Consider the following 12,089-nt stretch of genomic DNA (forward strand, 5'->3'; position numbering starts at 1 on the left):
TTAGCCAAAACCAGCAAGAAAGAATAGTATTTATTCATATTATTATTTCATACAGATTAACATTCTAAGAGATTGATAACAATGGAAGTGTAAGTAACGTAATTTTATTCGAAATTGCTAACTATTCTTTTCTATGCTGCTGCTGTTTTGCAAATTTCCCATAATCAAAACCTCACATGTTTTTGCAGAACTCCAAGACTGAAAAACCATAGACACAGCATGCCACTCGAAGACGAGAAAAGCCTGCATCCTTCGCCACTTTCTCGAATTCTTTTTCTGTCCTTTCCTTTGCGCCTTCGTTCATGGTTGTCGACAACAATTCAAACGGATACACACTTTTACATAAGGGGTTGGCATCAGGGCCTTCAGGGATTACTGTTTGCACCGCTATCACTTTCCCCCTCGCCGGTAATGCTTCGTAGCAGTTCCTAAGTACCTCCACGCATTGCTTGTCCTCAAAATGATGGAGTACCCACTGCATTTTTTTCCCACATCAAAGAACTGAATGTTAATCAATAATTCCTTGAGATGCTAAAAGTAAAAATCAACTAAGAGGAAAGAAAGAGATTGTATATCAAGCTTAACCTTGGTGAAAATGGCGTCTCCTTTTGGTACACTCTTGAAAACATCTCCAGCCACATTCTCAATTCCTATAACACAATTAAACTTGTGAATGTCAAACATACAAAACAATTTACAACTCCATAACTCAAATATAAAGCTTGTATAATGATCATACCAGGATAGGAGGGTGACTTGTCAATAACATGTGGCAGATCGAAGTTAATACCCTTAATGGTAGGGTACTTGGAAACAATACTGTGGAGAATAAAACCATTGCCGCCACCTACATCAACCAATGAACTCAAGCCATCAAAACCTCGGTAACTTTTCAACATCTCTTCCACGAACAGCTTGTTGTAATCCATCATAGCGGCCTTGAAGATGCTTCCAAACCTTGGATCTTTTTTCATATACTCATTGGTCTTTACTCCATGTGCCTTGTTAAATGGACTCCCCCCTTCTAAGACTGCATCTTTCAGGTGGTACCTGTTTTGATTTCCAAAGAAAAGTTTAAGCAATAATGAAAGAGGAGGGAAAATTGGAGGCAATATGCATTTGTCCAAGTGTTTTACCAGGAATCCATAGTGACTTTGTCCTGATACAAGTCTAACATAGGCGACAAGGATCCTCCACTTGGGCTTGTAATGAAGTATTTGGCAACAGGTGCCAAACCATAGAGCCTGTCAACCTGCCCATCTGCTTGGTTTGTTACAAGAGAGTAAGTGAGGATGGAGTGGGTAGCTAGAAGGCGGAGGATTCGATCAAGGACCAAAGGGGCTTTCGGATTAGCCTGAGATGGAAGTTGGGATGCAATCTGGGAAGGTGACAGCAGCGCACTAGGACCAGCTCTTTGTATAATCTCAAACACACCAAGTTCAATAGCTGCTTTCAACACCATGGGCACCACCGATGAGCTAACCAGTTGCATGGCATATTGCTGGGCTTGTTTGTCTTCTTCATCGGTCCATGTTGTGGCTTGTTGGGTTTCTTTAAAATTCATGGGGTATTTTGTCTTGAATTCGAACAGTACAAAGGGTAAGAAAATGGCAGCTGAAGTTGAAGATCACTGTAACTGAAGTTGAGACCCTTGTGCGTCTATTTTCAGTTTAAATATTTGCATTACAGAGGAAGATTCAACTTTGGCAGACTTGATTAGTATAACTTTGCCATAAAAAAGATCAATATCATCCAAAAAGAAATGATGAAATTTTGGTTGTGAGATAATATAAAAATAACCTTCCGTTGTCCAAATGTCATGGCCAAATTATCAGTTCAAAGCCACGTTTCAGGGGGCTGCTGGACTTTTCTCTACCTTTTGTCAAGGAGCTCCATCTAGACAGACTTTTATCAGGACTTGTCGCTCATAATTCTTCAAATTTATCACCTTTTAATCTAATAAAATATTTTGCTTTCACATGTATTTTTTGTCGCGCAATTGTTGGGAGATAATATTACCATATTTCGTATAAGAAAATGCTAATTAAATCACAACAAAATTACACTGATAGCACTTAATTAGGAATATAATGATAAATTTCAAAATAATCTCATGAAACAAAATATTTTATTAAATTTAACATTTTTCAACGATATTTATTATGAACAAAGTTAATTTATTATTAATAAACACGTAATTTAATCTATTTATTTTAAAATTAATATATAATTAAAATTTAAATATTCAAGTTCATCATTGGCCACAACCACCAATGAAGAATCCTATTTATTCATACAGATCAACACCTTTAAGAGATTTCTAACTATCTTTTTCTATGAATGCTTCTGTTTTGCAAATTGGTTAATCAAATCTCACATCCTTTTGTAGAACTCCATGACTGAGAAACCATAGGCACCGCATGCCACTCGAAAACCAGAAAAGCGTGCTCCCTTCCCCAAGCTCTCCAATTCTTTTTCTGTCCTTTCCTTTCCACTTTCATTGATGCTCATGGAGTACACATCAAACTGATACACGCTTTTACATGAGGGACTGGCATCAGGGATTTCAGGGATGACCGTATCCACTGCTATCACTTTCCCGTTCACCGGTAATGCTTCATAGCAGTTCTTGAGTAATTCCAGGCATTGCTTGTCGTCCAAGCAATGGATTATCCACTGCATTTTTTCCCCATCAAAGATCTGGTGTAAGTAACATAATAGTTCCTTTGACTGCTAATAGTAACATCAATTTACAGAGCTTTTTAGTTATGTAAGTGAAGGAGCAAAGATCATTGCCAAGGGAGTGATGGGGTATTCAGGACTTTCTGTTGTCAAATTCACAAGATGATTATTAGCTCAGAAAGGAGATTATATGAAGCCTAACCTTCATGAAAATGGCGTCTCCTTTTGGTACACTGTTGAACATATCTCCGGCCACATTCTCAATTCCTACAGAAAAATTAAACTTATGAATGCCAATGCCAATTCCAAGTATATAAATCTGGACTTATGAATTGTTTATTTTAATAGTGCTAATTACTTTTTGTAAGCTTGTATAATGATCGTACCAGGATAGGAGGGTGACTTGTCAATAACCTGTGGCAGATCGAAGTTAATACCCTTGATGGTAGGGTACTTGGAAACAATACTGTGGAGAATAAAACCGTTGCCGCCACCTACGTCTACCAATGAATTCAAGCCATCAAAACCGTGGTAGCTTTTCAACATCTCTTCCACGAACAACTTGTTGTAATCAACCATAGAGGTCTTGAAGATGTCTCCAAACCTCGCATCTTTGCTCATATACTCACTGACCTCTACTCCATGTGCTTTGTTAAATTGACTCCCCCCTTCTAGGACTGCATCTTTCAGGTGGTACCTATTTGATTTCACAAAGAAAAGTTTAAGCAAAAATGATAGAGGCGGGAAAATGAAGGCAATATGCATTTCTCCAAGTGTTTTACCAGGAATCCATGAAGACTTTCTCCTGAAACACGTCTAACAAAGAAGACAAAGATCCTCCACTCGAGCTTGTAATGAAGTATTTGGCAACAGGTGCCAAACCATACAGCCTGTGGCCATCCTGTAGCTTGTAGGTGAGGATGGAGTGGGTAGCTAGAAGGCGGAGGATTCGATCAAGGACCAAAGCGGCTTTTGGATTAGTTTGTGATGGAAGTTGGGATGCAATCTGGGAAGGTGACAGCAGTGCACCAGGACCAGCTCTTTGTATAATCTCAAACACACCAAGTTCAATAGCTGCTTTCAATACCATGGGCACCACCGATGAGCTAACCAGTTGCATGGCATACTGCTGGGCTTGTTTGTCTTCTTCGTCGGTCCATGTTCTTCCCTGTTGGCTTTCTTTAAAACTCATGGTATTTTGTCTTGAATTCGAACAGTGCAATGGTTAATGGCAGATGACGATCTTCTGTAAGACTCTAACCCAAGTTGAGACCCTTGTGCATCTATTTTCAGTTTAAATATTTACCGGCAGAGGAGAATCTGGGGAGAGTGCCTGAGCCTAAAATGAACTATTTAAATAATTTAAAATTTTTTTAAATTTTAATTTAATAAAAATAAAAATATACTTTAACCCTTTAAAATTATAAAAATTTATTTAATTTTTAAAATTATAAAAATTTAGAATATTAAAAATTGTGAGATAATATCATCTAGGAAGAAATGATGTTGTGAGATAATATATAAAATAGCCCTCCGTCGTTCAAATTTCATTGTCAAACAGTCAAGTCAATGCCCCTTCTGGGTGGCTGCTAGACTTTTCTTTAGCTTTTGTGAAAGAGCTTCATCTGGACAGACTTTTATCCGTACTTATTTGATAATAAATTGAATTTTGAGTTAGTTAATTAAATAGAGTTTTTTATATAAATTAAATAAATAATTTATGTTTTGAATTTGATTTGAGTTAAATTTTATTATTTGAATAACTTAATTTTAATGATTCAAATAATAGATTAGTGTAAATATTATTTTAGTCCTGTCAATTTTAAAATGAACAAATTGGTCACTCTTATTAAAATTTACAAAAATCAAAATAATTTTAAAAATACAAAATGTTCATGAAAATTCCAAATTTATATTTTTTAAAATTTATAAAATTATAAAAAATTTATAAAAGAAAGTTAAAATTTTAAAATTTTTTAAAATAAAAATTTTGGGATTTAAATAAGTTAATTCGAGTTTATCCTAAAGTTTTTTTTCTTTTTTTCCTTTGAAAAAGTTTTCAAATATATATTGGTCTAAATTTATGTGCTTTAACATGGAATTAGTTATCTTGTAATAAGATTTTAATTGATTTATTTAATTTTTAATTTATCTCGAACAATTTCATTGAATTGACTTGACTTGAATTTTATTTCACTCCATTCGAATCCAAAAAAATTTAAATTAAATTAGCATGATAAAATAAGACTCGTCAACACAAATAACTCAAAAAAAATTTACTCGATTCGATCAAATGCTCATCCCTATCCGAAATTATAATTTCCCTATCAAATTTTGAAAATGTGATGGCAAAACAAAGTGCAATTTTAGGTTTTTTTACTTGTATAATGCAAATAAAAAAATTTTAAATACTGAAATAATATGCTAATACCATTATTTATCAAAATGGTATGTTTGAAAAAGCAACAAGGGGTGGAAGAAGAGAAATGGGTGACACTCATAATTTTTCTGACACACTCATTGAATCATCGTTACAAAATGATATATGTTTTAAAAACAAAAAATTTAAGGATGTAAGGGAGAGATGTCCTTTATTACTGGTTCATACATACCATTTTAATAAATAATGATATTGGCATACCATTTTAATATTAAATTTTTTTGTTTGCATTAGACAGGGAAAAGAGCCGGAAATTTAACTTTTCCTTGAATTTTAGATTCTGTTAAAACGTTAGCAGCTGACAGAGATGAATTTTCAAGAGAAAAAGGGGTGTCGAGGAAGGGGAGCAGCAAAGAGAGGCTTGGAAATAGGGAGAGAAGAATGTCTGTTTCTCGTCCAATTTTTTTGCTAACTTAGTTATAATTAGTGCTTGAGACCTGTTAGTATATTCAACTTTAGACAAACACTGCAAAATATACCGAATTGCTCTGATGCATTATAATTTGTTGTTATATGGTGTTACAAAGATCATTGTAACATTTGAAACATTGTCACGCTTAACCTCTGTTCAACCAAATCTCACATGTTTTTGTAGAACTCCATGACCGAAAAACCATAGGCACAACACGCCACTCGAAAACGGGAAAAGCCTGCTCCCTCTGCTAAGTTCTCAGATTCTTTTTCTGTCCTTTCCTTTCCGGTTTCATTCATGCCCATCGAGAGAAAATCAAACTGATACACGCTTTTATGTAAGGGGTTGGCATCAGGGCTTTCAGGGATTACCGCATCCACTACTATCACTTTCCCATTCACCGGTAATGCTTCATAGCAGTTCTTAAGTAACATCAGGCATTGCTTGTCGTCCAAATGCTCGAGTATCCACTGCAATCAAATAAAGGGTTTTAGTCAATAATTCCTTGATCAGCCAAATGTAACGTTGAGTATATAAATGATATATATATGGAGCCTAACCTTCATAAAAATGGCGTCTCCTTTTGGTACACTCTTGAACATATTTCCAGCCACATGTTCAATTCCTACGATATAATTATATGTATGAACGGAAATGGCAAACATAAAGAACAATTTTGTAGTAATATTACTTACCAGGATAGGAGGGTGACTTGTCAATAACCTGTGGCAGATCAAAGTTAATACCCTTAATAGTAGGGTACTTGGAAACGATCTCGTGGAGAATAAAACCGTTGCCGCCACCAACGTCTACCAATACATTCAAGCCATCGAAACCCTGGTAGCTTTTCAACATCTCTTCCACAAACAGCTTGTTGTAATCTATAAAAGAGGCCTTGAAGATGTCTTCAAACCTCGCATCTATGCTTATATACTCAACGGCACTCATTCCATGTGCCTTGTTAAATGGATTCGCCCCTTCTAGGACTGCATCTTTCAGGTGGTACCTGTTTTGATTTCACAAAGAAAAACTTAAGCAGTAATGGAAAAAAAGGGGGGGATGGATGCAATAGCCGTTTTTCAATGTGTTTTACCAGGAATCTATAGTGACTTTGTGTTGATACAAGTCTAACCAAGAAGACAAAGATCCTCCACCCCGGCTTCTAATGAAGTGTTTGGCAACAGGTGTCAAACCATAGAGTCTGTCAACATGGCCGTCCTGGTGGTTAGTTACAAGAGAGAAAGTGAGAATGGAGTGGCTAGCTAGAAGCCGGAGGAGTCGGTCAAGGAACAGAGGGGCTTTTGGATTACCCTGAGAGGGTAGTTGGGATGCAATCTGAGAAGGAGACAGCAACGCACCAGGACCAGCCCTTTGTATAATCTCAAACACACCAAGTTCAATAGATGCTTTCAACACCATGGGCACCACCGATGAACTAACCAGTTGCATGGCATACTGCTGGGCATGTTTGTCTTCATCATCGGTCCATGTTTTCCCCTGTTGGCTTTCTTTAAAATTCATGGTGTCTTTTGAATTTGAAAAGTACGGTGAGAAAATGGTAGTCGAAGATCTTCTCCAAAGACTGTAAATGAAGTTGACACCCTACTACATCTATTTTCAGTTCAAATATTTGCCTTGAAGAAAATAATTCAACCATGGCTGATTCGACATGAAGAAATTTTGGTTTGGTATAACATAAAATAAACTTCCCCTGCCATAAATTCAATGCCAAATTGTCAATTCAAGGCCACGTTCTGGGTGACTGCTTGACTTTTCTCTTGGTTATTGTCAAGGAGGAGCTGCATCTAGACAGACTTTGATAGTGACTTTTAGCTAATAAAATCTTGGCATAATAGTAAAAAATACCCTCAATTTTATGGGTTTTTGGCTGTGAGCTCTTCACCTTTTTTCGTTATAATTTTTTCAAAGATTAGCTTAATTTTAATGGTAAACTTGAGTTTACCTTCAATCGGCAAGTCAACAAAATAGCTTATGTGGCTGTCACATCAAAATTCTTTATCAAAATTTTTTTTCAATTTGTTTCCATCTTTGCTCTTCTGCTCTTTTTCTCTTCCCCTCTAGTTGTTGGAACTATTGTGTCCAACCATCAATCGATTAGATTTTCAGATCGACTTATTTATTATAGTGTCTGAGAGAGAAAAATTACAACCATAGATTTCTAATCCTTTTTTTCCTCTCTCTCTTTTTTTTTTGGCTAGATCTAGTAATATCTAAGTTGATTTTCTTTTGCTTTCGTTTTGAGTTCTCTTGAGAACGCAAAATGGGAGAGAGGAAGCTTTGTTGAGCGTTGTTTTCTTTTTATTGGAGGTTTTAGTTATATTTTGGAAGAGTTAAGGAAGGCTAACTAGTGGATTTATTTCAGCTGAGTTTGATTTGGCTTTAGTATTTCCATGGTATTTTCATGGATTGGATCGCAGAAGAGCAAGCTATACTTGAAAATGGGTTACAACGAGTCCTCTTTTTGCTTTTTTCCTACAGACTTTGACAACAATGGTGATGTCGGAAATTTTGGGACCGTAATTGTGAAATCTGATCACAGATGTAACACTCACAATCAATCATCGTATTTGTTTAAGCCTTCACCCAATGAGGGCTATGAGAGATGGACTGGACGTTGATGGATGATGGATGATGAGGAGGAGGATAAAGATGGAGAAAGTTTTGGGACGTTTATGGTAAGATTGACGGTGAAGAGTGAGAGGGAATAGGGCGATAGTGGGGATTGGCACGTGCAGAGAGAAAGGAAAACAGAGAGTGCTTCTTGGAGTTGGAGATGAGCAAACTGCGAGAACAGAGAGAAAGAAAGAAAGAAATGAAAGAAAGGGTAGGCATCTTGAAAATTGGTCAAATATCTTTGATATGTGGGTTTTTTACCAAACTAGGACAAAAAAATAAAAAAATTCCAAAATAATACAAATAAAAAATTATATATCAAAATGGTATATTTGGAGTGCTGCCGCCTATGGCAGAGGCATGACCACCCCATGTCCAATCAAAAATTACTGTTGCTGTCTGTTAAATTGAGGCTCAGGACTAAAATATAATAATATAATGTATTCAGGGACTTTTTATGGAATTGTTCCATTTGAAATGATGGCTGAGAAAAAAGGGTAAGGGTGCCACCTGTCTGTGGCGGCACCAAACTTAAAATATGGCTAATTGTTTTGTTAGCCCTCATTATTTGTTATTTTCTTTTTATTCCCTTTCAACTCATTATATTATTTTTAAACAAGCCCTTAACCTATTTTTGTAATTAAATAACCCCTTAAATTATTGTTTTCACTCATAAAAGCCTTTCATTTTAATATTAAAGTAAATATATTTTACCCAAAGTAAAGTTATTTAAAAAATATAAACTAATTCACATTTTATGTTGATGTGAATAGTTTATTAAATAAAAATAAAATTTTAAAATTTCTTGAGAGTGCTTATATACATGATATTCTTAACTACTCTTTCGAAAATTTTGATTACTTTTTAGATTTTATATTGATGTTAAAGTGTATATAATTTTATTGCAAACAATAAATTAAGATAAAAGTTTGGAATTTAAAATATATTTACTTTAATATTAAATTGAAGGGCTTTTATGAGTAAAAACCATAAGTTAAGGGGTTATTTAACTACAAAAATAAGTTAAGGGCTTGTTTAAAAATAATATAGTGAGTTAAAGGGAAATAAAAAATAATAAATAATGAGGACTAACAAAGCAATTAGCCATATTTTAAATTTGGTGCCGCCACACTGACAGGCGGCACCCTTACCCTTTTTTTTCAGCCATCATTTCAAATGGAACAATTGCATAAAAGGTCCCTGAATACATTACATTATTACATTTCAGTCCTGAGTCGCAATTTAACAGACAGCAAACAGTAATTTTTTATTGGACATGGGGTGGTCATGCCTCAGCCATAAGCGGCACCACCCCAAATGTACCATTTTGGTACATAGTATGTCATTTGTATTATTTTGGAATTTTTTTATTTTTTTTGTCCTAGTTTGGTAAAAAACCCTTGATATGTCATCAACCTACGATTGACTAATGGTCAACTCACGTTTCCTGATAAAATTGTGTTGATTTCTAAAAAAATCGTAACTTGAAAGTGTCAATCCAATAAAAAAAAGGTTAAGGGTTCAAACCCAAAAAACCCATAAACATAGACAATTATGCTTAAAATCTTCAAACCCGTTGACAATTTGCTTTAACACTTTCAGATTTGTCTTTCAAGCTTCTGCACTTTTGTAACTTCTAAGGTATATAGCTCGATTGCAAACTGCACTTTTGTAACTTCTAAGGTATATAGCTCGATTGCAAAGCTGTGTCATTCATCATGGCCAGCGGCCGCACTCAAGGAAGTCCATCACCTTATTTCATCTTTGTCAGAGGGTGGCCTCGAAAGATTCTTATACTAAGGCAGCGGAGATGGTAACCTACTAAGGCAGCGGAATGGTAACCCGTCTCCAGTCCTGCTTGAGCTAATCGTTAAACCAACAAGGCACACATAGAGAGGCAACGGTTTGATCATATCATCACATAGGCTCTATATTGCTAACAGATCCAATAATCACAATTCGCAGGACGAAAACAAGAGATGATAAGGAAAAGGAACAACTTAAGGAACATATAATAAGCAAAGAACATTAACCATGTAACATCTCACGGAGGTTTCTGGGCAAGTACAAATTCAGAAAATATTTTATGCAAAGTTATAATCTTCCAAGTCAAATTTAGAAAACGTCATAACAAAAAACAATGTTGCAATTCTCACTCATCCTTGAATTTGAGATTTCCGTTTCCAAACTTTAGCAGCGAGCTAACATATTCTTCAAAAACAACAGTCTGGGTTTAAGAATTTCAGCGCGATGTGAAAAGAGCTCTGCCAACAATACCGGTGGCCTCGATGTAACGATCCACACATCTAGAGATGCAACTACTTTCACTTCCACTAAGACTTGTTCCTGGCTTTGAGATACACTTTTCAAAGCACTTCCCCCTCACAGTCTGTATGACCAGAAAGAATATATGCATTTAGCCCCAAATAATGCTTAGAAAGCATGATGAAAATCATGTGATGCTGTAATCAAATAACCAACATCGCATTCTTATTCTCAGAAAGCTGACATTTTATAGCAACAGCCAAGATTGCATTATGTTAATATGAAGAAACTAAAGAATCTGAATTGGGTACAAATATCTAAGCATAGAGATAAACATACAAACAAGCTATGATAAACAAACTTTCTAGAGATCAAGTTAATCAGTGATAACCTTAGTCAACAAGCTCCTACCAAGCATGCTTTTGTGACAAACGAAAATGAACTATTGAGACATGCTAAGTCAAATGGGGTCGATGGGTTTAAACCACTTAATAGAAACCTTAGGATGGTGGCTGCTTTTCTGGGTTTCAATGCAACCTAAACATTAGATAACTATGGAAAAAAGAACTTGTAAATTCAAGATTTTGATAGTTCACATAAAGTTGCGAAAACCCCAGGAACGGAATTAAGAAAGAGGAAAGAGAGGGCAACCTCGAGGAACTCTTGAGCATAAGCCTGGGCAAGTTGAGCCTTCATCTGGTCCATGAATTCATCTGTTGAAATTTGGGGAGATCCTGTTCCGCTTGAACCAGTTGAAAAAGAATCCATCTTTCCCCCTGTATTTAGCTCTCTCTTTCTCTCTCAGCCTTCAAAGCAGATCATACAAACTGATAAAATACACTAAACCCTAACCATAAAATAGAAGAGCGATAGGAGAAAGAAGACGCTAAACCCCTCCACTTAAAGGATTGGGTTAGACCCATTTAGCCCAGGACGATATTCATCTCACATTGGATTTAAAAGAGGCTCCTTTGTCGTAATGGGCTTATAGATTTGTGCTCAAGTTAAATTGGGTTTAGGCTTTACCGCTTTAGTTAACCACTTCAAATCCCTAAATTTCGCAATTTATAATAATATAATCCCTTCAAAAAGAACATAATACTAAAACAGCAGTTATTTTTTAAATTTAAATAAATTATTTATTCATTAGATAGATAAAAGATAAAATTTTGTTATTAGTCCATGTACTATGCGTAAGTCATAGATTTAGTCTATATATTTCAATTTGGTTATTTTTAACTCTTGTATTTTTTAAATTTTGAAATTTCATTTTTGATCAAACGATAGCCGTTAAATTCCTCACCTTAAATCCTTTTTTTTTTCAAATTCTTATGCGACAAACATACCATTGTACGTGTATGTCAAATTGTTATTTCCACATAATATTTAGGGGAGTGCAATTCTTAGTTAAAATCGAGAAAACCAACTAAATCAAATCAATCGATTTCAGTTTGTGAGATTTGGGCGGTTTTTTTTGTTATGGGTTCAATTTTGTTATTTATTTTGATTGATTATCAGGGTTTGAATTTTCCAACCCACCCAACTGAAAAACTAACTTAATTTAATATATTTTAAAATATATTTATAATTTATAAATTAAATATATATCATTCAAACCCACTAACTAAAGTCAATTGATTCGGTTAATTGGTCAAA

At 35.1% G+C, this 12,089-nt stretch overlaps 4 protein-coding genes across 4 annotated transcripts; all 4 read right to left on the reverse strand.

Annotated features, from left to right (window-relative positions):
- LOC108476615 (caffeic acid 3-O-methyltransferase-like) lies at window positions 1-1,910 on the reverse strand. The gene is made up of 4 exons (XM_017778882.2): window positions 1,137-1,910; window positions 740-1,050; window positions 586-650; window positions 1-475 (listed from the first exon to the last, which is right to left on the reverse strand). The coding sequence occupies exons 1-4, from the start codon at window positions 1,562-1,564 to the stop codon at window positions 173-175; spliced, it is 1,107 nt and encodes a 368-aa protein (XP_017634371.1). The 5' UTR covers window positions 1,565-1,910; the 3' UTR covers window positions 1-172.
- A 288-nt stretch (window positions 1,911-2,198) lies between these two features.
- Window positions 2,199-4,168, reverse strand: LOC108478815 (caffeic acid 3-O-methyltransferase-like). The gene is made up of 4 exons (XM_017781271.2): window positions 3,465-4,168; window positions 3,069-3,379; window positions 2,885-2,949; window positions 2,199-2,676 (listed from the first exon to the last, which is right to left on the reverse strand). Exons 1-4 carry the CDS (start codon window positions 3,872-3,874, stop codon window positions 2,374-2,376), a joined length of 1,089 nt encoding a protein of 362 aa, XP_017636760.1. The 5' UTR covers window positions 3,875-4,168; the 3' UTR covers window positions 2,199-2,373.
- A 1,428-nt stretch (window positions 4,169-5,596) lies between these two features.
- Window positions 5,597-7,297, reverse strand: LOC108478631 (caffeic acid 3-O-methyltransferase-like). Its single transcript, XM_017781101.2, has 4 exons — window positions 6,628-7,297; window positions 6,230-6,540; window positions 6,095-6,159; window positions 5,597-6,004 (listed from the first exon to the last, which is right to left on the reverse strand). Exons 1-4 carry the CDS (start codon window positions 7,053-7,055, stop codon window positions 5,702-5,704), a joined length of 1,107 nt encoding a protein of 368 aa, XP_017636590.1. The 5' UTR covers window positions 7,056-7,297; the 3' UTR covers window positions 5,597-5,701.
- Window positions 7,298-10,221: 2,924 nt separating this feature from the next.
- Window positions 10,222-11,369, reverse strand: LOC108477274 (mitochondrial import inner membrane translocase subunit Tim13). Its single transcript, XM_017779780.2, has 2 exons — window positions 11,085-11,369; window positions 10,222-10,557 (listed from the first exon to the last, which is right to left on the reverse strand). The coding sequence occupies exons 1-2, from the start codon at window positions 11,199-11,201 to the stop codon at window positions 10,411-10,413; spliced, it is 264 nt and encodes an 87-aa protein (XP_017635269.1). The 5' UTR covers window positions 11,202-11,369; the 3' UTR covers window positions 10,222-10,410.
- Window positions 11,370-12,089: the final 720 nt, after the last annotated feature.

The sequence above is a fragment of the Gossypium arboreum genome, chromosome 12, assembly GCF_025698485.1.
Source record: "Gossypium arboreum isolate Shixiya-1 chromosome 12, ASM2569848v2, whole genome shotgun sequence".
NCBI classification, from domain to species: Eukaryota; Viridiplantae; Streptophyta; class Magnoliopsida; order Malvales; family Malvaceae; genus Gossypium; species Gossypium arboreum.

Coding starts and splice junctions, on each gene's coding strand:
- LOC108476615 (XM_017778882.2), bottom strand. CDS start 1,564: ATGAATTTTAAAGAAACCCAACAAGCCACAACATGGACCGATGAAGAA. Junction 1,051..1,136: donor AAAGTCACTATGGATTCCTG/GTAAAACACTTG, acceptor AAATCAAAACAG/GTACCACCTGAAAGATGCAG. Junction 651..739: donor CAAGTCACCCTCCTATCCTG/GTATGATCATTA, acceptor ATTGTGTTATAG/GAATTGAGAATGTGGCTGGA.
- LOC108478815 (XM_017781271.2), bottom strand. CDS start 3,874: ATGAGTTTTAAAGAAAGCCAACAGGGAAGAACATGGACCGACGAAGAA. Junction 3,380..3,464: donor AAAGTCTTCATGGATTCCTG/GTAAAACACTTG, acceptor GAAATCAAATAG/GTACCACCTGAAAGATGCAG. Junction 2,950..3,068: donor CAAGTCACCCTCCTATCCTG/GTACGATCATTA, acceptor ATTTTTCTGTAG/GAATTGAGAATGTGGCCGGA.
- LOC108478631 (XM_017781101.2), bottom strand. CDS start 7,055: ATGAATTTTAAAGAAAGCCAACAGGGGAAAACATGGACCGATGATGAA. Junction 6,160..6,229: donor CAAGTCACCCTCCTATCCTG/GTAAGTAATATT, acceptor ATTATATCGTAG/GAATTGAACATGTGGCTGGA. Junction 6,005..6,094: donor GAGACGCCATTTTTATGAAG/GTTAGGCTCCAT, acceptor ATTTGATTGCAG/TGGATACTCGAGCATTTGGA.
- LOC108477274 (XM_017779780.2), bottom strand. CDS start 11,201: ATGGATTCTTTTTCAACTGGTTCAAGCGGAACAGGATCTCCCCAAATT. Junction 10,558..11,084: donor ATGCTCAAGAGTTCCTCGAG/GTTGCCCTCTCT, acceptor CTGGTCATACAG/ACTGTGAGGGGGAAGTGCTT.